This window comes from Chaetura pelagica, unplaced genomic scaffold (assembly GCF_000747805.2).
Source record: "Chaetura pelagica isolate M959 unplaced genomic scaffold, ChaPel_1.0 scaffold237, whole genome shotgun sequence".
NCBI lineage: Eukaryota > Metazoa > Chordata > Aves > Apodiformes > Apodidae > Chaetura > Chaetura pelagica.
This window is the reverse complement of record NW_009953933.1, coordinates 1166031-1192926: the sequence shown is the minus strand read 5'-3', so window position 1 is coordinate 1192926 and position 26896 is coordinate 1166031. Positions and strand designations below refer to the sequence as shown.

The following is a 26896-nucleotide window of genomic DNA, read 5'->3' as shown; positions in this document are numbered from 1 at the left end:
TCCCCCGGCCACCCCGGCCACCCCTGTGACCCCGGCACAGCTGCCCTGGCTGGCCGGCCTGGCCGCCACCTCCTGCAACAACAGCGTCCGCATCATCGAGTGCAGCTGCTCCCTGGCTGAGGGGCTCTCCGAGATGTTCAGGCTCCTGATGGAGGGGAAACTGAGCAAGACCAACTACGTGGTGATCATCTGTGCTGGCAGGAACAGAGCCATCGACTCCTGCATCGTGATAACAGGTGAGGGTCCCAAGGGTGAGCCCACAGGGTCGTGCAGCCCTAGGAGGAGTTTGGCTGCCTCCGAGCTTTGGCCAGCAAGTAGTGGTCTAGAGGATGCCTGGATGATGTCTAGAGGTCCCTTCCAACTCCGACAATTCTGCAGGAGCCCAGGTTGGTGCTGCCCAGCTGGGCTGGTGCCTGGGTTCCTGTTCTCTCCCCAGCCCTGCTCCAAACCAAGCCCAGCGAGCAGGAGCACCCCGAGCACCGAGCCCTCCTGCTCACCTGCCTGGGCTGTCCTGCCAGCAGGAGGGCTGCTCGGCCCCCCAGCTTCCCAGAGGTGGTCGTTCCATCTCCTTTCCTCCCACCACCTGTTGAGGGCGATAGGGATAATTAAATAAATGATTTAAACAGCTGTTCAAAGATCCGTTATGAGTGTTAGACACTTGGCAATGCCTTTGGCTGGTGAGATGGGCTTTTCATAAACTGTATGAACAAATATTTCCTAGACTGAGAAAGAAACAAAGAATCACAAAACATTAATCTAGCAGGTGTTTGGTGCACACACAGGAAAGAGAAAACACTCTGCCAGTTTGGTGTGTGTGCTGCTCATGTAGCTTGGCAGTATTTTTATTATGACTTAGAACATTTTTAACTTTAGTTTGAATGCTTTCAGAATCACTTTTTTGTTGTTGTTGTTGTTTTTGTCTTTTAGGAAAGTACCAGGCCAGAGTTCTGGCTGAGAGCATGCTCACGCCTTCAGACTACCAAAAAGAAGTGAACTATCAGCTGGTCACAGGGAAAGTGGAAACTCTGGGGTCCTTCTTTAGCACACTTTGCCCAGGTACCTGTCAGGTTGTAAAGAGTCATGTTTCCAAGGTCCTGAAACTTTTAAGTCAGAGAAAACAGCCAGACCCTTTAGCGTTCCAGAAGCAAGACATTGTTATGAATGTATTAAAAATGCAGGACAAAGTTGTGAAGCACATTTGAATTGAAATTCCTCATACAAGTGTCAGTTTCTAAAATCCCTGTTTTGTAAAACTATACCAAAAATAGCTGAGCATATTATTCTTTGCTATGCAAATCCAGGGATATGCTGTGCTAGTCTGGATCCATATGAAGATGTAAATTCTTTTGCCCTAAGCACAGAATTAATTTAGGCTGTGACAGAACAGAGTCACTTTATCAAAGGTAGGATTTGCCCTTTCAGCTTGATGTGCTGGGAACTTGACCTTAATGCTTGGGATAGAGAGGAAAGTCTCAGAAAGCCAGGGGTACTGGATCATTTTAGGTGAGTATAGTGAGGGTGAGCATGGGCAGGGTTATCTGGGGACAGATCCAGCCACAAGGAAGGTTAAACCATATCACACAATTAGAGCAAACACAGAAAATTAGTCATTGTTACTGGGACCTCCCAATCCCCTTGGCCATTCAGGTCACCTGGGTGACTCTGTACTTGGATCACAAGAACCCTTCTGGATGTGTCAAGGTATTTTGAGTGGTCACTTAAGAGGAACTTGTTTTCCTGGAACCATCATGTCACTATGTTAGTGTTTCTGCTCTTAACACCTTCCCAGGGTGGTTTTCAAAATTGCTTTTGCTGCTGTTTGAGCTGAACAAGTGAATGAGCACCCTAAGAACTGCTGCCATCCATACCCACTGGGTGGCCCTTCCCTGGGCAGGCCCTGCCTTTCCCAGCTCTACGTGCACATGTTCAACATCTCTTCAGCTGCTGAGCACAGCCCAAATGCCCAGGACAGACAGGCTGTGCTCTCTGCACAGCTCCCATCTGTGAGCAGGGTCCTGGTGACTAGAGCAGGAGATACTTGCAGATACACAGAGTTCAGTAAAACATACCCTGGTTGCTTCTGCATTGTGTGTAGCTACAAAACTCAAATTTCTCGTTCAGCTTTGTAGGGAATTATTTTTTGTTCTGGCCTTCAAAAATGTAAAGATTTAAAAGTATTTATCAGATTTTCCAAAGCTTCTTGTGATCCTTAATAATGAGCAATATGGCTCTGTGGCCTGAAGATAAACTAAGCCAGTTTCATGTTGTTGTTGCAGCTGATTTGCATCAGAGCCTTGAAGCTGGTTTTGTACCATCTCCATAAACATCCTAGTCTCTGCTCAGCACAGCTGGTCTGTCATTCACTGGCCTGATTCGCATTTTATTAGTGATATGCTGTAAAAACTAGATGCAACAGAAAATAAGGAGAAGGTTCCTGTGTAGAACAGCAAATAAGCCCAATGAAAAATCAGCATGAAATGCAACCTTTATTAACATGGAGTTTTATTCCACTATCCCTTGAATTTGCTAGAGGGTGACATTGACCTTTTGCTGGAGAAATTTTGTCAGGAAAACCAAGGGCACATCTCTTCATCACTTTCTGCCTCAGTGAATAAACCAACAGCACTGAACGGAACCGGAGCAGCTGCGTGTACAAGTAAGTAGGGAGGATTTTATAAAGAGGTGACAGATTTAGGTGTTTGAAACCAGGTCTCTGGGTGCACAGTTAGATCCACTAGGGCAGGGTCCTAGGCTCTTGAAGGCAAAGGTCCCAAGGCAAATAGCAACATGTTCAGATTTAAACTGAGGGATGCTCTGCTTCATTCCACAGGTTATGTAGTCTTTGAAACCCTAGGTCTTACTTCTGTGGTAGCAAAATGCTGTTGCACAAGTTCTCTTTCAGTTCTCAGGTGTTCAAGGGATATGCGTGACCAAAGCACCCAAATGCAGAAAAGTCCCTTTGCATATCCCTCATAGATTTTTATAAACTGAAGCTCCTGTTCATAAGCAAAGTACCTTAGGGAGCAGACCAGTCATTCTTTGCCAGACTCTAACATTTTGCATTAGCCTTTGGGCACATATCTAACCAGAACTTTGCCTTTTCCAGGTTATGAGGTTGAACGCCATCAGATCCGTCCGTTCCAGCTGGCAGTGGCCCAGAAGTTGCTGTCTCATATTTGCTCAATTGCTGACTCCAGCACTCAAAATCTTGATTTGGGCTCCTTCGAAAAAATCGATTTCTTGATTTGTGTTCCACCCTCCGAAGTGACTTATCAGCAGACTTTGTTTCATCTCTGGCACTCAGGTGCTCATTAATTAGCTTTAATTGTGATTTGCAGGACACTGATAGATGCGTTTGTATCTGGAAATACTGACATTTGTTCCATTCCCCCAGGTATTTTATTAGAACTTGGATTGGAAAAGGAACATCTTACAAAGCAGAGGGTGGAACAGTATGTTATGAAAATAGATCCAGAAGCCCAGATTAAATTCAAAGTCTTTTTACAAAACTCTATGCAGAATCCACATACACTCTTTGTCCTAATCCATGACCACGCACACTGGGATCTAATGAGGTAAGAAAACTGTAATTTGTCTTTAGAGAAATTATTATTGTTTGCATTAGCTCTCAGATCAGCTTTCTGATTTAGCCCTTCCTTCATCTTTGTTTGCATCTTCCTGCTAGTTCTCCCTTCTCATGCATTGCATAAATACATTTTCTTTTAAGGTCCTTCATGACTCTTTCTTATCCTGCCTATCACATTATGCCTCAGTGGAAGGTTTCAGCTCTCCTTGCTCACCGTCCTTATCTTCTTTCAGCCAGAGATATTGTATTTTGGCTGGTTGTCTTTAGCTCAAAGCAAAGCGTCCTGTGAAAGTACACAGATTCATGACCCACTGCCAGTGGCCTCTGGGCTGTAAGACATGCAAAAACCTCCACAGTGAGTAGACAACTAGTGAGCCAACACTGCTGCTTACTTGTTTGACTGACTGGAATTTTACCAGTACAGTTTTTTTTCCATCCAGAATCACTGATTTGTAAGAGCTGAAAGCTTCTGTGGCAGCAGCAGTGCCATGTAGGCTGCTCAGGGGAACAGGGAGGTTTCTGTCCAATGTTTACTGAGCCCCCCAACAGCTCACTTGCCTAACCCACTGCTTCCCTCACAGAGAGCCCTGCTTCCTTGGCTGCCTGCTGGGATTTTGCTTGGTGGCTCCTAAGGCACTGGGAGCTCACAGAACACACCAAATCCCAGAAACATCACCACATTCCCACTGTGGGAGCACAGTAGTGTTTCTGAAACCAAAAGCTACAGAAACTTTCTTGTGACTGAAATGACAAGGTCTCGCCTTTCACGCTGGTTAAGAATGGTGATTCTCACCAAAACTTCATGTTTTGCATGGGAGTGTTTCCTGTTCCTTTCCTCTGTTTCTTAGGAACTTGCACGATCCGTCACACCTTTATTCATGGAACATTCTTGAGTGGTGGGGAAGAGCCCATATTGCTGCTTAATTCTGATATTTCTTCCTCTTACCTAATAAAGATAAGTCAGTGACAAATACCTAAGTGACTATTTGGCACAGCACGAGTGGTGCCACCTAACTGAAGTCAGTTGAAAGAGGTGCCTAAAACAGGATTGCCTGGGGCTGCCCACACAGGGACAACGGGGACACGGACACCTCTGAGGGCTGACTCCTGTCATGGGTGGACACAAGCAGTTCCTGGAGTTCCCTCTCTGCTGGGAACAGAAGGAGCTTGCACTGGCTAGGCTTGTAGCTTAGTCACTGCAGGTAAATGCCAAAAAACAAGTAGCATAAATGTGGGCTGAAATTTTAAACCGGAGCAACAAATTGACCGTAGGTGTTCCGTGATGCTGACACTTGCCCTAGCAATAACTGTTCTTCCCTTTCATAACAGCTCTATCACAGGAAGTTTCCCTCTGTTTTTCTATCATATTGACTTATTTTCTGTCTTCTACTTGATTTTTTAAAGGCAGCACTAACAGTTTGGCTAAAGTTACTACAGGAAGGCTGCTGTGTATTGGTAGCTGCCAAAACATCAGCTTCCTTTCATCCTTTATCTCTCACGTTCTGGTGTATGGGATTCAGAATTTGCTATCTAGAGAGCTTTTCAGACTTCCAGAAATTTTCAGCTGCAGTATAATAATTTGTATTTCTTCTCCCATCCTTCTATGCCATGGAAGCCTGGCAAAGACCAGAGTCCTGAGGTCCTTGTACATGTTCAGCTCTGGTGTCAGACCCAGGTTAAAGCTATTCCACTGACACAGAGGTCCCCTCGTGCTGATCACTTTGCAGAGGTTTGGGTTTCTGTTTTGCAGTGCTGTGCACAGCCTTTACCCTCAGGCAGAGCTGTCTGCAGGACTGGTTGACAGACTGTTGAACTGCAGGGAGGTGAAGGAGGCACCGAACATCGTGACCCTGCACGTGACGTCCTTCCCCTACGCGCTGCAGACACAGCACACCCACATCAGCCCTTACAACGAGATCCACTGGCCTTCCTCCTACAGCAATGTAAGATGGGTGCTCTGAGGTGCTTTTGTGAGCCCCTCACACATGATTTTACATCTATATATTTGGTGAAACTGTGGAGGCCCCGTGATTTTTGTCAACGAGAGTGAAGTTTTCATGGGATCTTCTCGTTCAGCCCGTGGCAGCTCATTTTCCCCTTGCTTATCCTGGCTTTTCTTGCTTTGTTTATTTGCTCCTTTTATATATTCTATAAACTGTAGTAGCCTTGCTAAAAATGTTTGAGCTACATAAATGGAAATGAGCTGAAAATCTGTCTCCAGTGCATTTCTGCATGAATATCTGTACATACATGGACTTTCTCCCTATGTGTGCACAGTTATTCCATGCAGAGCTGTTCTATGTATATGTGCATGTGGGGAGAGAGAGAGAGGAAGGAACAAGGAAAAGTTGGGTCCAACTTCTGTTCTCTCAAAAAATTAGTTGTGTTTCTTTGTCTCCTCTTTGTTTGAATATGTTTGAATAGATGCATGCTTGCTAGGGAATGTGGCTGCCAATTTATCAGATTCCAGTGGTTAATCAGTGGTAAATGAATATGTAATAGACTTCACCGTTATATTTTTATTGCTTCATTTGCCTTAGGGTGTAGATTTATACCATGAAGACAAGAAATACTTTGGACTGTCCGAGTTCATTGAGTCCACCCTCTCTGGACACAGCATCCCACTGCTTCGGTACGACAGCTCTTTCGAGGCCATGGTCATGGCTTTGGGCAAGAGGTATGGCCCCCTCCTCTCTTTGCACAGCAGGGGCAGGAGGTGCATTCTAGTCACTTCAGTTACTAGTTAGAAGCCTGATAAGTTTGGTTGGTTTTTTTTTCCTCACTGTCCCACAAATCAGCTGGGTATGCAAGGACATTCATAGAATTGAATCATAGAATCACTGAGGTTGGAAAAGACCTTGAAGAAATTTCACTTCTTACTTTCTCCTTCCATCTTTTTTGTATATTTTTGGCCTGTAATCTAATCATTTTGGGCTACCTCTTTTTATGAACATGCACACTCTTTAGCTCAATTTAGAGTGTGTTCTTATTGTGACCAGTAACAACTTCTTTATTATACTAATGTAACATACTCATGTAATTTCAAACCTGTTATTACTTCTGCCTAATATAATAACATCCACGTGTAACTTCTGGGTCTGGCTGCAGGGTGCTGTGGGGCTCTGGTCACAAACACCAGGCACTTTTCTGAACAAGCCATGTTCCTCTTCTTTCCCCGTGCACCTGGGTTTTGTTTCTGTGAAAACCAGAGCACAGGAGGCCACTGCATGTCCACATCTCTCCCTTCCATAGCCTGGGCATTGAGACTGGGTGCCCCTGGGCTTGGGAAGCTGGAGGGGTCACTGGAATGTGCCTGCAAAGTCAGTCCCTTGGAAACAAGAGCAAGTTCAGGGCTTCTGTGAAAAAACAAGCCTTCTGCCCATGAAGAATAACCTATAATGAAGAGTACAATTCTCATTGATAAGAGAATATCATTTTGGTTGATGATATTACTGAGCCAGTATTCTGGGGGAACTTTTGTAACAGCAGTAAAGTGTTGGTGACTTAGAGTGATACAACCTGGCTGGACTCCTTGCTGAGCAAATCTTTACTGAGCAGTGGAGAGACAACATGGGGTCTGATTGTGGAGTTACGCCTTGCAAAGACTGCACAACTGCAGCCTGGTGAGCTTCTGTGCTACAGGAGATATGAAGGATACTTTATGGGAGAAAATCCTGAGCTTACAATGTTTTGTGAAAGCTAGCTTTTAAACTTTTTTAACACTTCATTATTTATTCACCATTTGTTTCAGGTTTCCCAGGTTACACAGTGCAGTGATCAGGACTTTTGTCCTCATCCAGCACTACTCTGCAGCTATGATGGCAGTGTGTGGTCTTTCTCAGATGAAGAACTACACCTCAGTGGAAACTCTGGAAATCACCCAAAACCTCATAAACTCATCACGACAATGTCCTAGTGGCCATGGCCTGATGGTAGTGTTGAGAATTCCATGTACTCCCCTGGCTGCAGTGGCCTATGAGCGACTGAATAATGTGAGGGAAAGACTGGCCCTGGAAGAGAACTTTGAGATAATCTTGGGGAATCCGAACTCTGGAATCACCATAGGGAAGCACTTTGTGGAGCAACTGAAGGTAACGTGCAGAGTGACACGTACTGGGAAGCTGGGTAGGTGAGGAGAGCCAGGGCTGTGAGCTGAAGTGCAGGTCTTCCTAGGAAAAACAAAAACCTACCAAAAGGAGCATTAATTTTATCTTTGAGACAGACTGTTTGTGAGTCCTCTGCTGTCCTACCTCTGGTAAATAGTTCAGTGGGGTATTAACTAGTCTGGCTGGAACTTGGCTTCCAGCAACACCCCTCTCAAACACTTGAACTGCATTTATCTGCAGGGACCATGAACAACAAGAACAAACCAATCAAACAACAAATACAATTGTCTCAGTTTTAGCAGAGTTTTCTCACAAAGTCATCACAGAGCAAAGATTTTGATCAGTGACCAGCTGAGAGTTCCTTTATGCTTGTCACCAGCAGGTGGCACGAAGGCATCAGGTCACTGCTGTTAGTTAAGCTCAGGTGTGACTCTGGACCAGGTATTTGTTTATAGCTTAATTTCCATCCTTTAGATCTAGAGTCTCGGGTCATCTCTGTAACAAAAGCCTCTGATGCTGCCTTGCCTGTCACAAAATTGCCATCACCTGTGAAGTTACCAGGAAAGTGGACAGGTCTGGGTGTAGAACACCTTCAGCTTTCCCCTCTAAGCTGAACCACTCCTGTTCTAGCTCCTTCTCTTCCTTGGCTCAGACATCCATGCACCATCTGCCAGAAGGTGCCACCCTCTGTCCTCTTGTCCCCCCTAAAGCTCCAACTCAGCTTGACTGTGCATGGTACCATATCTGCCCCACCTGCCTGGCTCAACGCTACGTGGCTGGGGAGCTGAGAGGCTTTTCAGGCTGAACATGCTGCCCCAGCCTCCTCAGAGCCCCAGCAGGCAGGTTGCTGCCTGTGACACTCCAGGAATGGTGCCACCTGCCTTTGGTGAGACTGGCTCTGCTCTGTGGCTTCCCTTGGTGGAGCATCCAGCCCCTGGACAAGCTGAATCATATAATGAATGTCAGAAATGGGTATTTCTTACTTGTTTTTTTTTTACTTGTACCATATAGAGAAGTCCCAGAGTGTTTCTTCCCTGACACAGGTCTGGCAGAAAATCGAAGATGCAGATTGGAGACCACAGACCTATTTGGAATTGGAAGGTTTGCCTTGTATATTGATATTTAGTGGTATGGATCCACAAGGGGAGTCTTTGCCACGGTAAGAAAAACCTGTTTTCTCAGTGGCAGTTTTTTATCCAGTGCTTACCAAATGGTTAAAGACTTGACTGTGGAATTACTTGTGGGAGAAGAAAATGGATTTCAGTGTCAAGCTGTCTCTTTCAAACTTTTGGGCAGGTTTTCTATCATACATACAAAACCCTCATAATGAACATCTACAACAAGATAGAAAGAGCTCAGAAAATAGTATGAGAGCTGTTCCAAACTGGGACAGAGTAGATGATAAGGATAGGAAAAACAAAAAAGAAGAAAAAAGTATAGGTGCTTTAGATACCTTAGAGTAGTGGAGGCATCTGCATGATGCTAGCATATGTGCCACAGGGTGTGTGGAGAGAGCAGTGCCTTCTGGCCTGGCAGCTGGAAGCCAACCAGTGCCCTGGGGCACTAAATGTTTTTGTACTTACAACCAAATCCCAGTCTGTGTGTTCGGTTTAGAGCCCAAGGGATTGTTCCTTTTCTTATGCTAATGCTACTGCTCAGTGCACTAAAGTATCTGGATTAAGAAAAAGAAAAGTGCATGCATCCCAGTGGTAAAGGTATTAAGCACAAAAGCTGTTCTGTGCTCTCTCACATCCATAGTTTAAGCAGATGATGAAGAAATTCCCCTTTGGCTGTGCTGTAAAGGGAACACGGAAGTAAATGACAGTGAGTTTTCATACCAGCCCTTCTTATTTCTCTCCAGATCACTGAGATACTGTGACCTACGTTTAATAAATTCATCTTCTTTGGTCAGAACAACCTTGGAGCAAGAGCTTGGCTTGGCAGCATACTTTGTGAGCTCAGAGGTTCACACAGAAAAAGCAGTTGTGAATGATGTGTTGGAAAGTGACCAAGAGAAGCTCAGCAGCACTGATAATGAGGATGAAGAAATAGCCACAGAAGGTATTAACTGGTAGTGATGATAAAAGAAGCTGTAATACGGTAGAGCTGTATTAGAAAAAGCAGGATTGGATGGACACCTTGGTGAGGGTTTCTGGAGCTATCCCTACGGAGTGAGCTCTGCTCCTCAGATTGGCTTCAGCTCACTGAGCCTGGGTCTTCCCACTCTCCATGCCCAGGCACTGCAGCAGCAACGGGGTCACCCACTGCAGTCTTGCTGCTGCAGCTGTTGTCCCTGCTTTTTGGATCTCTGCTCCCCTCTCCCTCCCTCCTTCCGTTGCCCTGTGTGTCCTGGCAGCCCTGAAGTGCAGATGGAGTGGGAATCCCAGTGAAACTCACTGCTGGGAGGGCTCCTTGCAGGGACCAGCCACCCCATCCCCTCCCTCACAGCAGGGACAACTCCAGCCCAGCTGTCCCTGCCTGAGCCTCTGCTTCCAGCTGGCCCTGAGGACAGGTCCTCCCCAGGAAACTCTTCAGCACAGCTGTGCAAGTCTCTGATTCCTGAGGTACTCCATAGTATGGCTGGGAAATCTATCTGAACATCAGAACTTCTGAGGGCTCCTTGGAAAAGTCCATTAATTCAAACTGACAATGTAGAGAATTGGTGAGTTTATAATTTCTTAAGAGAGTGATTAAGAACATATAAATGTGTAAACTATCAACAATAATTTACCCAGGAACTGTTTAGGTTCTCTTCTTCCTGATGGGTATTTCCAGTTATCATTAAGTTATTTACATTTCTCTTTATGTTTATTGTGCCTTGTAACTCTGGAAAATAAGGGATTTTATCCCCATATGTTATTTAAATCTCAAACTGCCTTATTTTCCTTTTCTATACTGTGAGGAGGAAGACAGCTGGTTATTGTTGCCCTGTTAAGTTCTTATTCACTGATGTTAAGGATAGCAGGACAAAACTATTTACTTTAATCAAAGATGTGCTTCTCACTGAGGAATGAAATACCTGAGGTCATACCTACACTGTCTACAATAGAGGCATTTAGGTTGAAATCCACCAAGGTTGCATGTGGTTGGACCAGATGATCCCTGAGCTCCCTTCCAGCCTGGCATTTTATGGTCTGGGCCAAACGGCCACCTCAGCTGTCAGGTGTCTGACTTGTCAGGTTGCTTTCCTAGTCCATGAAGTAGGGCACCCTCCTGCAGAGTCCAAATCAGAACACCCGAGCTAGACTTCCAGTCCCAGTTTCCTGGGAATATCAAGCATGGTTCAGTCCCTTTTCAGTGGTGCCCTGTGACCTGCCCAGGTGTTCCTGCTGCAGCAGGGGGTTGGACTCCATCATCTTCAGAGGTCCCTTCCAGCCCCTATGGTGCTATGATTCTGTGAGATCCCTGCTGGCAGTGCTCATGTCCCTGTTTATCATGGGAAAACTGTACAGAAACACACATTTTAGCCTAGAAGCCAAATGCAGGAAGCTCAAGTGAGTATCTTTACTGGCTCTCCAAAGACAGGTTTCCATCACCAAAGCTGAGCTGTGATCTGCCCATAAAGCTGCAAGGCAGGGGGCAGGGGGTCATGTCACATCATACTGACAAAGTACAGGTTGTTGCCTGCTGGCTTCCCTGGCACTGGATTAGTGGGAAAGTAATACATGGGTAGGAAGAGAAAACATAGCTGAGACATGCTGAGAAATGAGCAGCTTTGTGGATTCTTGCTTTGTGAAGCCATTGCAGCTCAGAGGAGTTAGACTGGACCACGGGCTGACCTGCTGTTGTGGGCTGGGAACAGGTCCTGTCCATGCTGAGAACAGTGCCAGGCTGAGGACAAAGCCCACACAAACTCTCCTGTACTTTTCCCTGCTTCACCAATGGAGCTGTGGCTTCTTCCAGGCTTGCTGAATGACATGTTGGTTTTGTTTCCCCTGCCACCATTCGTGAAACAGGTTCTACTTCAGAAAAGAGAAGTCCTATGAAAAGAGAAAGATCCCATTCCCATGACTCTGCATCTTCATCTCTCTCTTCAAAAGCTTCCAGTAAGACCTTAAGATCAACTCTATTAACTTGCATTTAGGGCATAAAAGACACCTTTTATTCAGCTTATTAGATCAATAACAAAAGGTACAAATATGCCACTTTCAGAAAATCAGCAGTCAGCTGTGGGGTGCATCTGTGTGACTTGTCCAAGGCCAACAGCCACGAGTTCAGGGATGTGCTCTGAGCTGACCAGCAGCTGCCTGGACACCAGTGCATCCTGTGGCACCAGAGACCTGGGGGCCAGGTTTTACTGGGTCAGAGGAAGAGCTGCAGGGACACAGACCTGAGTGTCAGAGCAGATCTGGCTCCCAGCACTGCTTCTGGATGTCAGGCTGGGCAGGCACTCCTGTAGTCTGATGGGGTAACAGCCTGTGAGTGCTTATTTTCATAAACCTCTTTTAAATTATAGTTTTGGCAATTTTGCATTTGTTCTGAGTGATGAGAGTACCTGATGAACACCGCAAGTAAGGATGGATGAGGGAAGTAGAAGACAGGACAATTACTGACATCTTTCCCATGCACTTCAATACTTAAAAAGCCACTTTCTGTGTTGAGGTGAATGCTCCAAACTACGGCCCAGGGTGGCTTCCTTTAGGAGAAAGGTGAAAGCAAGAGCAGGAGAGGAATTGCAGTGTTTGGTGGGTGCTCTGTCTAAAGCGTTTGGTTTTGTTAACTATGGCATTGAGTAGCAGAGATAGTTGCAGTGTTTGAAATACACCTTTTCTCTCAGTTGCAGCATTCTGCAGTGAGTCATCTCCTCTGGCAGCAGCAGCAGGAGACACAGCCAAATCCCCCCACCGAGTCCTGAGCAACAGCACTGAGGAAACTACAAACAACTGCGAAAGGCAGAAGCAGAAAGTAGACAAGGGGGCACAAACAGCCATCAGCAAACACTTGCCACTAGTAACTGAACAGCTAGATACAAAGCAAAACATAAGAAGTGCCCAAATTTCCATCCCCTCATCATCCTCTCCCCCTTTCTCCTCCTCCCCTTCCTCCTCTGCACCTCCTCATAACCCCTTCATCCTACAGAGCTCTCAGTGCTCCATGACCAAAGCTTCCAAGCAGCCTCCCATAGTTTTCCTGCCCAAGCTGGTTTATGACATTGTGACTTCCACGGACAGCAGTGGGCTTCCCAAATCCTCCTCCCTCTTGCCTTACCACTCAGTCATGTGGGCGAGCTCCTTCCGGCCCCTGATGAGCAAGATGATGACCTGCACGGAGCAGTCCCTCTACTACCGCCAGTGGACGGTGCCCAAGCCCATCCACATGGACTACACCAACAGGAGTGAGGGCAGGATGGACACCTTCCACCCCAGGAGGCTGCTGCTGAGTGGGCCACCACAGGTGGGTAGCAAGAACAAGGTATTGGCATTGATTTGTTTATTTTTATCATCATCCTCAGAAAAAAAAAAAAAAAAAGTCCCTTATTGTTATTCATACCTGAGGGCTTTTTTTTTTTAAAAAAAAAAAAGTTCTTGATATTTCCTAATTCCTTGGAATAAATTAATCTTCCTCTCCTTACTGCCAGCCTGAGTTCAAAGACAGAGAAGCTGCAGCAATATTAACTTTCTGTCAGTCTCTCTCTTTTACAAAGCTCAGCGAGATCTTTGCTCAAAGGACACATTTCAAGTCGAGTTTCAGTTTGGTAAAGTTGAATATGCTTTATATTTAAATAAAGATCCAAGGTCCCCACAAACTCACTCTCTGATGATTAAGCTGAAGGCAGCTGGGAGTTTGTAACTGTCATTTCCTCTGTTTCCTCCACACAGCAGAGAGAAAGAGAAGCTGCTGCCAATCCTAGATGCCCGTTCAGCTCCAGCAGAGCCTTGTTTACACCATGAGCAGCCGACCCCGGGGCTGCTAAATTATTTTGAAAAGACATATAGAAGGGGCGTAGTTCTAAACAAGTTTCTTCTCTTCTAAATCCTCCAAAAGTGCCTAGCACTGAGCAAGGCACCTGCTGGGCCAGTGTGTGTGTCACGGGCTAAGGGCACAAAGGGCCTCTCACGTTCTGCTGAGGCAGGAGGCAAGAAGGCAGGAGCAGCCCCTGTGCCTGCTGGGGTCCTGCCCACCTCAGGTGGCAAAACGGGTAAATCCAAACTAAGACAGAGACCCAGGTTTCCAGTCACTGCAGCATCAAAGAATTAATCTAGAGAGAGCTGCTGATCTCACTCCCACCCGAGCTGCCCTCCTGAGCCCACCCATTCCAACCTCTGGCTGGTGCTGAACATCTGCAGCCCCTGGGCGCCCACACGGCTGCTGCAGCAGGGAATAAATGGGCTTTTTGTGTTGAGACTTCCTGCAAATCCTGCTGTAATCCACACAGGGTTCCAGAAAGTGCAGCAGTTTTTCACTGTCCATTCCTTTGATCCAAATCATCCCTGTTTGCCAAAGATTGAGGTGTTTTGTGGTAAAGAAACTGAGTTTCATACTCGGCTGCAGCACAGAAATGAACACCTGGAAGAGAGGTGCTTTTCAATTCCATCTCAAAGTAAAAACTGAGCTGTGATCATTTTTGTTAGAAATATTTTATGCATGCACATGGAACTCCACAACTACACTCTTCCCAAAGCCACCCCAAATACCTGGATTAGCCAATAAGGCAACGTTTACTTGGCCTTCATTTGGTTATGGGTCACAAATGTAAATCTGTGATTCTCAGAAGAGTCATACAGAGACTTCTGGGACCACAGTGCATGTCTGTGAGAAGGTTTTGATGCTTCACAAACTTGGTACTTGCCATTTAACTGGTTTTAATTGAACAGGCAGCTTATTAATTTGTCAGCTCCACTGCAGGGTATGGTATTCACCACTTTTCACTATCAAACCTTTTTTTCCCCCCCAAGTATTCAATAGGAGTCCTGTTGACCCTCCAAACAGCAGTGAATTTCAGCCTTGACATCATTTCCTTACCTGAAACTCATCCCTTCTCCAGCTGTCTCCACACTGCAGGTTATTTCCTAGTTTTGCATCGAGTCATTCAGTTCCTCAAGGAACTCTTCACATGTTTGTTAGTTTTATATTTCTCAGTTCTAGCTGAAGAATATACCTGTTTTACACAGAACAATTTCACAGGCATCAAATTAGGAGCATTAGGAAGAGCTGCTCACAAGGCCAGGTAAATGCAGGACAAAGGGTGATGGTTTTAAGCTAGAGAAGGGCAGATTTAGATTGGACATCAGGAAAAAGTTCTTTAACATGAGGGTGGTGGAGGCCCCATCCCTGGAGACATTCAAGGTCAGGCTTGATGGGGCTCAGAGCAACCTGGGCTAGTGTGAGATGTCCCTGCTCATTGTAGGGGGGTGGGACTAGATGAGCTTTAGAGATCCCTTCCAACCCAAGACATTCTGTGATTCTATGATGATTCTATGTCTTCTTCCTAAGGATCAAAAGTGAGGGGTATATATTCACTTCAGTATGTGGGAAAGAGCAGCTTTGCTTCCTTTCCTATTTTAACCTCCCAAAGCACTAAAACCTCCTGTAAACCAAACAAAAAGCTGCAAAAGCATCCTGATTGTCTGCTGGTTTAAGGTGTAACAACACAGGGTTTCTTCTAGGGAACAGTCACAATAAAATACAAAGAAATGACTCTTCTTTTGGGAATAAATAATTTTGCTTCCTGAAGTAGATTTTACTCACAGATGTGTTAGGCAGTGCTGGGACATGCTGCAAACAGGAAAGGGTTGAGGCAATTCTTCAGTGCTCTTGGAGTCTGAGGAGCTTTTTTGGAACATTTTATGAGCGTGTGTGGATTTGAAAAGTTTCTTGCCTATGTAGAAACAATAACATCAGAGGGGAAAATCAGGTCTGTGGGCTTGTAATTAGACCTGTGGTGTAAAATGCATTTTCCAACCAGGTTCCTGCAGAGAGAACAGAACTCTGGAGCACTTGAGTATTTCATTTATGCCAAGAAATGTAGAAACACAGGGATATGCAAGTGCTGAATATCAATATTTGCTTTCAGTGCAGCTGAAGTTTCCAGATATGTGGAAAAGTAACATACTGAAAAATGAAACTTATTTTTTCTGTCTTCTAATTTGTATATTTGCAGATAGGGAAAACAGGTGCCTACCTGCAGTTCCTCAGCATTTTGTCCCGAATGCTGATTAGACTGACAGAAGTGGATGTTTATGATGAGGAAGAAATCAACATTAGTAAGTTCTTGATATAAAAATATTTATTTCTGGAGACTGTAGAAAACGCTTCTGTTAAATGAAAAAGCAGCTGTCTCTATATTCTATGCCATTCACCTCTGCAGGGAATTTACATCATTGAAAGATTTTAAAAGTTTTTTGTGTGTGTGGTGTTCAACTGACACTGAAGAATATTTGACTCTTTTACTCATCATTTACAGCCTGGTCTTCCTCTCAGTAAGACAATCAGATTATCCCTGTTTTTCCTGGGCAGGTATCAACAGCATTTATGTACAACAAATGGTATCCAAACGTAGTTTTTGAATTTAGAGCTGGAAGGAACTGTTGTGGTCAAGTATGTTAAAAGAACTAGTGACGTTCTGGAAGATTCATACCAGGAGGAGCAAAGTCTTGTTTTCTCAGTCTGTAACACTGCACGGGGGAGGGAAATTAATAACAGTTCTAACAACAGTTCTAACAACAGTTCCTGCTCTAATCTTAGTCCAAACTTCTGCTGTTTACAGTCTGTTCCTGCCCTGTCCTTCCAGGGGTGTTTCTGCAGCTAAGGGCTGGATGAAAGCAAAGCCAGAGGGTGTTACTTGCAGGGAAGTGTCTCTTTGTGCCCTTGGGGGGCTGGGGGCTGCCTGCCCTGCAGCACTGGCACAGCTCCTGTCTCTCAGGGCTCTGAGGGGCAGGACCCCAACCTTCCTGCACCCTCAGCCGTGCTCGGGAAGAGGCAGCATCCCCAGGGGTGGTGTCAAACCTGGGGAAGGGATGACCAGTGGGCTTGAGAAGAGGTTTGTGCAAGGGAGCCTCTGGATGTTGGGCAGGAGGTAACTCACAGTCAGGGCATGGACATAATTCCACCATCTGACTTAACTCCACCTGAGTTTCCTCTCTGATTTGGGTGCCAAGAGCCAGGGCGTCCCTTGCTGTCAACAGCCCTTCAGTCTGTGCCCACAGACAGACCTGTCTCTCTCCAGCAGCCAACAGCTGAGCACACAGAGCTCCTCACCACTCTCCATTGGCTCTTCTCAGGTCTTTCATCCCCTTCACAAGGGTAGAAACGTGCTTTGGACCTGTGTCCATCTGGGGTTTGATGCCAGTTAACTCGATTAAGGAAAAGGCAGGATTCCACTGCACTTGACACCAACACCACTCACTGTTTTTCTCTTATTCTTTTGATGACTCTGGTATTATCATTAGAAGGGGCTTTTGACTTTAGCTCTGCACTGCCCTTGATAGGGCAATTTATGAAGCTTCTAAATGCTTCTTTTCCTCAGTGAGAATAACTTGCCTTTCCTCAGCTGAGTTAGAAATGGTGGTGGTCAGTGGAAAGATGCCAACTGCCCCAGTACATCATCCCACCAGCTGCACCAGGAAGAACACAAAGGTCTAAATTTGTTAACAGAGGTTTAAAAACCCAGACTAGCACTGAGGTCTGAGGCACATCTGGTCGAAAGTGCCCTCTTGATACGTTCTAATATTGCTTCTTCAGAACGAGGAAAGAAAAAATTATGCAGGAATAACAGGCATAACAAATCCATCTGTATTAATATAAAGAGCTTTGAAAGTCACATGAATTCTTATTTTTCAATAATATTTTAGGCATAAAGGAGGAATCTGATCAATGCTACCATCAGCCTGGAGATCTGTGGCCACATCTGGAGACATTTAAGAAGATGCCTTTTGACTACACTATCCATGACCCGAAATATGAAGATGCAAGTCTGATCTGTTCAAAGCTTCAAACCATCAACAGTGAAGGTAAGAATATGGAAAAAGCACATATATGTATTTCTTTGTTTTTAACATGAGGATCCTGATGAACTTTTAAACAGACTGAAATAATCAGAATTGCACTTGACTGAGCAAAGATTTAAAGTTTGCCAGGTGAAGCACCAGAGCATGAGCCTCATCACTGTTTTATGGGTATGATATGGAGAGTGTGAATTAGTCCCCTGCATTATCAATCTGGACATACAGAAGCCCACGGGACTTGGTAGGATGTATCCAAGCATCCTGAGGGAGCTGCCCAACATCATCTGTCTCCTGCCCATCATTTTTAAAAGATAACAAGAGTTGATGAAGGTTCCTGATGGCTGGAAAAAGGGAAATGCCATGTCCATGATTATTCTTCTATCCAAGGTGTCTGTAAGACCAGATCTGGGGTATTCTTTCAAGTTTTTGGATTCCCAGCAGAAGACAGACACGGACATGCAGAAGTGTATCACCTGGTGGGCAGCCACCAAGATGGACAGGCCAGGAGCACAAGATGTACACAGAAAATTGAAAGAACTGGGTTTGTTCAGACTGGAGAAGTCCAGCAAGGGCACCTGCTTGCTGCCTTCAGCTTCCTAGTGGAAACTTAGAGACACAAAGTGTTACAGTGCCACAGCATAAGACTGAGAGACAACAGACACAGGCTGTACTGTGGGAAATTGCAATTAGCAGGAAAAATATTTTCAGAATAAAAGTGGTCAAACCATGGAGCAGGTTGCCCAGAGAGACTGTGGGAACTCCACTCTCTGTAAGGTTCAAAACTTGACAGGACAAAGAGCAGCCCTGAACAACCTGCTCTGATGCTGCAAACCTGAGTGAAAGATTTGGCCAGAGGACAGGAGTCCTTTGCAGCAGAAATTACATCCCCTCTTCCTTCAGTCTCTCACAGAGCAGGCCTTTTATTAACATGGGGATATTTGCTCAAGGGCAACATCACTGAATCTGCCAAGTTCATGTCACAGAACCTACCGTGGTGCCCATCCCAGGATGGCCAACGCCTCTCATGACACTCTCACCAAGCGTTCCCTCAATAATAACCAAAGCAACAATAATCATTTTAATGATCTGGCCTTGCTTACACCTCAGCCCTGTGTGCAACCTGCCCAGAATCACCATCATGGTGAAGCTGCAGATGCTTCTTTGTTGTCCCTTTTGCTGTGCGTGACTCCTTGCAAAACAGCCCCTGCTCAGAACAAACTCCTTGCTTGCTCCGTGTGTCTCCCAGGCTGCCGTTGCTCCTGTGAGGCAGGGACAGGGACACAGGCAGCCTGCCAGGAGGGAACACCCTGTGGCCTCGCACACAGGTGCCCACAGGGCTGTGTGTTGCTCCGCAGGCCGCAGGCAGGAGGACACGTTCCCGCGCCGCCGCACCGCGCGCATGCGGCTCTCCAAGTACGCAGCCTACAACACCTACCACCACTGCGAGCAGTGCCACCACTACATGGGCTTCAACCCCCGCTACCAGGTAAGGGCTCCCCGGGCCTCCCTGCCCACGGGAAAGGGGAGCAGACACAGCCCAAGGGCAGTGCTGCGCTCGCTGCCTGGGCTGCAGGGAACTCGCAGGCAGGTGTCAGAAGCAGCTGCTTTCCCAGCCTGTCATTGCTGAGGTTTGCGGCCCTGCCCAGGCTGCAGGCCTGGGACTGCCAGGGGGCTGAGCCTTGCTCATGGGCACCCGGCTGTCGGGTGCTGCCATCAGCACTCTGCATGGGTGTGAGCAGGCAAAACTGCTTTCCCAGTCAGCTTTTCCCACTGGGACTCGCTGACCTGCTCACCTGAGTGGCTGCAGAAGCTGCTGCTCGTGCCAGCGGGGCAGCCCAGAGATGGTGCAGAGCCTGTCAGTGCTGCGGGGCTGCGGGGCACAGCCTGTCAGTGCTGCGGGGCAGAGCCTGTCAGTGCTGGGGGGCACAGCCTGTCAGTGCTGCGGGGCACAGCCTGTCAGTGCTGCGGGGCACAGCCTGTCAGTGCTGCGGGGCACAGCCTGTCAGTGCTGCGGGGCACAGCCTGTCAGTGCTGCGGGGCACAGCCTGTCAGTGCTGCGGGGCACAGCCTGTCAGTGCTGCGGGGCACAGCCTGTCAGTGCTGCGGGGCACAGCCTGTCAGTGCTGCGGGGCTGCGGGGCACAGCCTGTCAGTGCTGCGGGGCACAGCCTGTCAGGGCACAAACAGCACAAACACCACTTCCTCTCTGTCAGGCCCTCTGGACACCGGGAGTGCCCCGGAGGTACCAGCTCCATCTCCAGGCTGAGCTCACACAGTGGTTTCAAAAGAAGGAACAGTTTAATTTAGTGTCTGCTCCAGCCCACGGGGCCCTGCTGCACACCCTCTGAGGGGCTGCCATTGACTGCAGCCTGTCTGGTTACACATGTCTGGTGACCACACTGACACCTTCTAGTCTGACTCTAACCGCTGCAATGATCCTGTTTGTTCCCACCCTCAGCTATACGAGTCCACTCTGCACGCATTTGCCTTTTCTTACTCCATGCTGGGAGAAGAGATCCAGCTGCATTTCATTATCCCAAAGTCCAAGGAGCACCATTTTGTCTTCAGCCAACCAGGGAGACAACTGGAAAGCATGAGGCTGCCACTCGTCACAGACCAGGTAGATGGATAATTCTGTTTATGGCCACAGATGGGAAGGAGACCCTACCCAGTTTAAACGTTGTTGAACTGGAATTCTTTACACTTCTGGTTCTGCTGTCAAGAGGTAATGAAGATGTTCTGATACTAAGATTGTATTTTCTCCCAGTAAGGGAGATATGAAGCAAACTGTCATGCCAACAACAGCCTGTTTCTTTTGCTTATGATCGAGGTTGATCCTTTTGTATAAACACTCTGGGGCAAAAGGGCTTTGCTTATGGGTTTAAGATGTGAAAGTGTGAATGGCTTCAGCAATGAGCCTCAGAGACAGGGTTTTGTTTTACACAGTTCCTAAGAGGCTGCATCACCAGAAGTGTGGTCAGCAGGGCCAGGGAGGGGATCCTGCCCCTCTGCTCTGCTCTGCTGAGACCCCACCTGGAGAGCTGGGTCCTGCTCTGGAGCCCCCAGCACAGGAGGGACATGGAGCTGGTGGAGAGGGGCCAGAGGAGGCCACAAAGATTATCCAAGGGCTGGAGCAACTCTGGAGAGTTGGGCTGTTCAGCCTGGAGAAGAGAAGGCTCCAGGGAGACCTTAGAGCACCTTCCAGTGCCTGAAGGGGCTCCAGGAAAGCTGGGGAGGGGCTTTTCACCAGAGAAGACAGTGATAGGACAAGGGGTGATGGTTTTAAACTGAGAGAGGGGAGATTTAGGTTAGGTATTAGGAAGAAATTCTTCACTCTAAGGGTGGTGAGGAACTGGGATGGGTTGCCCAGGGAGGTTGTTGATTCCCCATCCCTGGAGGTTTTTAAGGCCTGGTTGGACGAGAGTTTGTGCAGCCTGGTCTAGTGGTTCCCTGCTCATGGCAGGGGGGTGGAACATGGTGATCTTTAAGGTCCCTTCCAACCTTAATGATTCTATGATTCTATAGTTTTACTGCAAAGGAAGGCAGTGGATGATCCTGTCTTGTTCTGCATAAATGTTCTGCTCCTTTCATACAAAAGAAGCTTTGTCGTGGCTTCAAGACCACGCCAAGGGTGATGCTTGCAGGAAGCCCTCTGTGAGGTGACCCATCTGACAGGCAGTGCCAGCCCTGCTGGTGGCCTCTGCCCTGACTCCTGGTGTGAAGCTGCTCAGGTCGCTCTGCTCAGAGTGTGGGAGCCACTGATGGGGCAGTAAAAGCAGCAGCACTTCTGCCCTGGAGGAAACAGCTGCTTTCAATACTCACTGATCAATCATCACCACCCTCCAGTTTGGACTTCTGTGTCCAGTTCCAGTTTGAAATGGCAGAGCCCAGTCAGAACACAGCAGCAACTGTGCAGAGTGAGGATGACGCTTCCTGCCCTTCCTCACCCAGCAATCTTGTGCTTGGCTGCACAGTCAGAACTGGGCACTGGCTCCTTGTGGATTCTTTTCCTGCTTCTACCAGTTGCCCAAACCATTTATTCTTCCTTTGCTCCTTTTTCTGCCCACTTGTTCCAACATGGTGCCTACAGTCTTGCTACAAGCTGGAAAAGTGCCATGGGATGCAAACCTACATTATTAAACCATTGTAAAATACATGTACTGATCCACTTTAAATTTCCTTTCATGAACTCCACTGTCATAAAATCCACCAATTTCTGCTTTGGAGGGCCTTGGAGAGGCTCTGTGAAGAGACAGACTTTCATTTTGGGTCCTTCATGACCTTAGTAGGGACCAGGCTAAAGCCTGTTGCTGGGACTGGAGCAGCTCTGGATGTCTGCAGAAGCAGGGCTCTCAGCAGCTGTATCATCCAGCTCAGAAGCACCTGGTGAGTTTCAGTGCATTCCAGATTAGGTGACAGCCAGTCAGAAGGGTTGTACTGCAGTTTTGGAGTGTTTCTTACCAGCTTATTTCATGTCGACCTAAATCCTGTTCCAGATGCAGCCTCCAAGTCCCTGTGCACCTGGCAGGCCAAGGTGAGACATCTTATCCAGACACTGCACCCTCACCAGTCAAATAAGCCAAGTGATAGAGTTTTACTTTTCCCAAATCTTATAAAAGTTGCTTATTTTCTATTAAACTATTTAAAATCATAGAACCATGGAATGATTTGGGTTGGAAGGGACCTTAAAGATCATCTAGATCCACCCCCTGCATGGGCAGGGACACCTCCCAGCAGCCCAGGCTGCTCCAAGCCCCATCCAACTGCAGTTTGTCCCATGTCAATCAATCTGCTTTACTCTCCTGAAGGATCTGGCTGTCTTTGTTTAACTATCCTCCAGCTTAGTACAGAAACTCACTCTTCTTTTTATTTACAGAGTGAAGATTACATAAAAAGCCCCACTTTTACTCCCACCACTGGTCGTCATGAACATGGACTTTTCAATTTATACCATGCAATGGATGGAGCCAGTCATCTGCACGTGTTAGTAGTCAAGGAGTATGAAATGGCCATATATAAGAAGTATTGGCCCAACCACATCATGCTTGTCCTCCCAAGCATTTTCAACAGTGCTGGAGTAGGTAAGGAGAACAAAAACCTTCTAACAGATGTGGACACATGACCTGGGCCCTTGGGGTGTTGTGACTCCACAGGGAAACACAGACACACACCCTGTGGCTGGGACATCTGATCTGGTGATCTGGATTGTCTCTGAAGACAACGTGTCACAGTTGAAGTTGCAATTTCTCTTTACCCAGGCAGCCTAAGTTGAGCCAGATGAATTGCACCATAGAAATACTTACTGTCCTCTCTTGATTCCAGAGGGAGCTGAGTGTGTTAACTCAGATGGAGTTACCTTCTCAGCTTCCTTGTGGAAATTCATGTTGCACTGATTGCACAGGCAGGGAAGCACTGATTAGGCACATCTCTGAGGTTCTGCTAATATAATACCTGTGAGATATTCAGCAGCTTCCTCTTACTGCTGGAACAGCTCACAGCCAGCAGTACTGACAAACATCCAAAGCAGATGGTCAGGGGAAATGGTTCCCATGTTATCCACCTGGCCAATCAACATCTCTAGATATTTGCACTAAGAGATGCTAGAGGAGTCAAATATCTGTCAGGCTAGGAGAGTTGGTCACTAAGCCCTTTAAGGCACCAGCAAATCTTTGCCACAGGACTCAGGCTGCAGTGACTCTGCTTCCCAGTGGGGCTCTGGGAGTTGCTTGCTTGGCAAGTGACCAGGACAGTTGGCTCCGGGGGTGTCAGAAACTTGCAGGGTGGTTCATACCCTGCTCTGCAGAAATATTCACTTCAAAAGGCACATGCAAGTCAAAAGGAAGCAATTCCTACCCCTACTTTTAACCTGCTTGATGCTGTCCTTGGTTTCAGGTGCTGCACACTTCCTGATAAAAGAGCTATCTTACCATAACCTGGAGCTGGAACGAAATCGGCAGGAGGAGCTGGGGATAAAACCCCAGGACATCTGGCCTTTCATTGTCATTTCAGATGACTCCTGTGTGATGTGGAATGCAGTAGAAGTTGATTGTTCAGGAGACAGGAAAAGGTAAAGAGAGTAAAGCATGTTTTCTCAGGTGGTATCTTTGAACCTTTCACTGCATATCCTTTTGAATTTGTTTGAAATACTACAACTTTTACCCTGTACAAGGAGACAGTATTTGCCTTACGAGGGAAGTATTTTCCCTAGATATCTGCACGTGGTCACTGCCTGTGTGTCATGCCTGGTCCCTGAGGAGCTGGCTGCCCTGCAGCCTTGGCTGTACAGCTTGACCCCTGTTCAAAGTAGAGTTACTTACTCTGCAGATTTCAGACTCTGCAGACAGTCCTTGAGACACTGGGCAAGCATGGGCATCCACATGGACATTTTGAACAGGGTTTTAAAGAGGAAGGTAAAAGACTCTGCTGTGCAAATTGTGCACCTGATTTCCTCTGGCTCTTTTGCCAGTCCCAGTCTGCACAGCTCCTTTATTAGCTCCCCAAACAAGTATTTTTGTTTTCATTACTTTAGAACATTGATTGTGCTAGATATTTTCATCTGCTCCTGGAACATTGCTATGCAGGATTTACAGCAACCCTTCAAAGAGAACTAAACTCAGTGAGAACTGACATTTATGGACTCTAGGGGTGGACTGGGAGGATTTTATACTTCACCTAAGTTATGGCACAAAGACAGCAGCCCTCCCAGAGTGATGTGAAACATTTTCCAGGTAACTTTAGAAGTTTAAATAACTGAGTGAATATTTTGAAAGATCCAGACTAAGTTTCAGATCTATCATACCAGTCCCTGCCACGTAAGCACTAGTTAATTACAAGTTTTGATTGGAGTGAGAGGCAAAATGTTGTAGTCAAGACAATGTTGAAGTTACTCGTTACTACCTGATGTTCGTAATTATTTTTGACTTCTAAGAAATGCTCTCCAGCTGAAGGAGATTCTAAATATTCTCTATATACTTTAAAATTAACACAGTTTCATTATTTCTGCAGTGACTATATGTGGAGTGAAAGGAATGTTTCCTTGAAGCAAATTCTGCAACGTATTGAAGCGACTCCCGATGTCACTCACTACGCCCTAATTGGGATGAGGAAATGGTCCAGTAAAACCAACAGTGCTGAGATCAAGGAACCATTCTCCTGCTGCCACGTGCATGACTTCATTATGCTGAATGTTGATCTGACACAGAATGTACAGTACAATCAGAACAGGTATGTGAAGCAGCAGCATCTTTCATCAGAGATAATGAATCAAATTAAGCAAGTTTTACAAAAGCTTTGGGTTTTTTGGGGGGGAGGTTGTTAGTGGGATGCAGGCAGATTTTGTTTTCTCACTGATGGTTCAGATCCTTCCCAAACTGCTAGCAGCTGGAAGAAGGCACTGAATGCCATAGTTCCCAAAACCCCAGTCATAATTTAATTCCAGGGTAGGCAGGGTGGGCAGGGTGCCCTGCAGTGTTGCTCCCTCAGCTGTGTAGCCCATTTGGTTAACACTGAACTTCCCTCTTGCCTGCACCCTCTTCCAAAGGGAACAGGGCTCTATGGCTGGATGGTGCCAACCCAGGTCTTCTTCTGACATGGAACTGAACTCCAGCTGGGCTTTTTACCCTGAGCAGCACAACACTGGGCATCCTGCCTGTGTGCTCACCAGGGCAGTCAGAGGAAAGGAATAAATCAAGCTCTCTAGCACTGGTGGTTCTTTCTCACATTCAGCTGTCTCAGGAATCCCACTTCTTCCTTATAATCACCACAGTTACCAGAACTGCATTCACCAGGTACTTCATCTCACAGAATTTCACTGATCTACATGAAATAAACTGGTTTTGTCCCTTTTTCTGAGGAACAAACATTGATTACAACAGAAGGAGGCAGGTATCAGTAGAGGTGGGTTTCACTTGCCTCAAGCTGGTCTGTAGGGAGCTCAGAATATGCAGGATGTCCATATGGGGCTGACAGGTATGGAATCCACCTGTGTTTTTCTGTAAGCTGGGTGGGACCTCAGGTAATCTGAAATGGCTCTAGACACCTAGACCCAGGTAACTGAGCAGCAGTCACTGTACTCAGAAGAACTCTCCTATCTCAGGACGATGTCCTTTGAAGTCCAAGTGTACTTGGAACTGCTGGGAAGCACTTCTGCTTTTCTCATTCTGTTGATAAACAGATCAGCTAAACTTCTATGGTCACCAACCTGACACTTTAAAAGAGAATTTTAAACTTGCTGCCAGGCACCTCCCAGTGCAGAGCTGTGCTCCCAGGCTGCCCAGCTGCATCGTGGGGCATTCTGAGGGAGAAAGAAGGAGGATGACAATGAAGTAAGATGACCTGGGCACAGGCAGCAGAGTTAAAATGCCAGGCATGCAGGATCCCACCACCCAGTTCCTTCCTGGGACTTGGATCCACACGGAATCCTCTATGTGTGGGGGGGTGCTGGGCATGAAGTGGTGTGTGACATTCCAGGCCGGGGCTGGCAAGGCAAAGGTGCATTTTGAAGCAGTCAGGGGTACCAAATATCCATGTAAATACTATCAAGGTCAAAGACAGTATTTAAAAAACCTATAATTAGACACCGTGTCTCTCACACGTGGTGACTGTTGCAGTAACTGCTCAGCTCTCTTAAATCCAAGCCCTGGATGTTAATCCAGTGGCTCTGCACATCATCCTGTTTACTGGGTCATCCAAACCTTCAAATGGAGAACTGAGCCTGAATTTTCCAAAGGCCACAGTATCTGAATTTAATCAGCTTTAGAAGTTCACCTTTTATTCTCTTCCATCTTATTTTTATAATGCATCCAGTTTACCAAGGGATGTTTGGCCTCGTTTTGCTTAATTCATTCCTGTGTCTCAGCAGTTCTGTTGCACTAACAAAAGACTCCTTGTCTTCAAATAGTTTTTTTTTCTCTAATATACAATTATATTTTTTCTGTAGAGGCAAATGGAAAAAAATTACTGGATATTTGTATTCTAAGGGAAAAATGAGTGGTCAGAGGGTCAAATGTTGGGCCTCTTCTGTTTCCTTGGGAGTCGAAGGGATTCATTGCCTTGACTTTATCTGGGGTAGGAAATGGTACAGCTGTTTTCTATGGCTGCTTTATTAAGGCAAAGGAAATATTTTAACTTTCCCTGGCAATTCACCACCTTTCCTCTGTGTTTCTGGTCCTTCCCCTCCCTGGCCAGTTCCCCTCCCTCATTCTCACCTTCTTGAACTCCTTTCAGCTTCATTTACTCCTACGACACTGAAGCCTCTTTCCC

At 46.5% G+C, this 26896-nt stretch overlaps 1 protein-coding gene across 1 annotated transcript in view; it reads left to right on the top strand.

The window, feature by feature from the left end:
• Positions 1-26896, top strand: part of GREB1 (growth regulation by estrogen in breast cancer 1) — a 59635-nt gene that overhangs the window by 26409 nt on the left and 6330 nt on the right. The window contains exons 11-30 of the mRNA XM_010001713.1: positions 15-236; positions 928-1056; positions 2531-2656; positions 3107-3304; positions 3395-3575; positions 5337-5529; positions 6127-6263; positions 7338-7677; positions 8736-8851; positions 9554-9753; positions 11649-11738; positions 12470-13086; positions 15794-15896; positions 17484-17636; positions 18903-18920; positions 18992-19122; positions 20094-20255; positions 22512-22716; positions 23528-23702; positions 24641-24859. Coding sequence (XP_010000015.1) covers positions 15-236; positions 928-1056; positions 2531-2656; positions 3107-3304; positions 3395-3575; positions 5337-5529; positions 6127-6263; positions 7338-7677; positions 8736-8851; positions 9554-9753; positions 11649-11738; positions 12470-13086; positions 15794-15896; positions 17484-17636; positions 18903-18920; positions 18992-19122; positions 20094-20255; positions 22512-22716; positions 23528-23702; positions 24641-24859 — 3715 coding nt within the window. The remainder of the gene's footprint in view (positions 1-14; positions 237-927; positions 1057-2530; positions 2657-3106; positions 3305-3394; positions 3576-5336; positions 5530-6126; positions 6264-7337; positions 7678-8735; positions 8852-9553; positions 9754-11648; positions 11739-12469; positions 13087-15793; positions 15897-17483; positions 17637-18902; positions 18921-18991; positions 19123-20093; positions 20256-22511; positions 22717-23527; positions 23703-24640; positions 24860-26896) is intronic.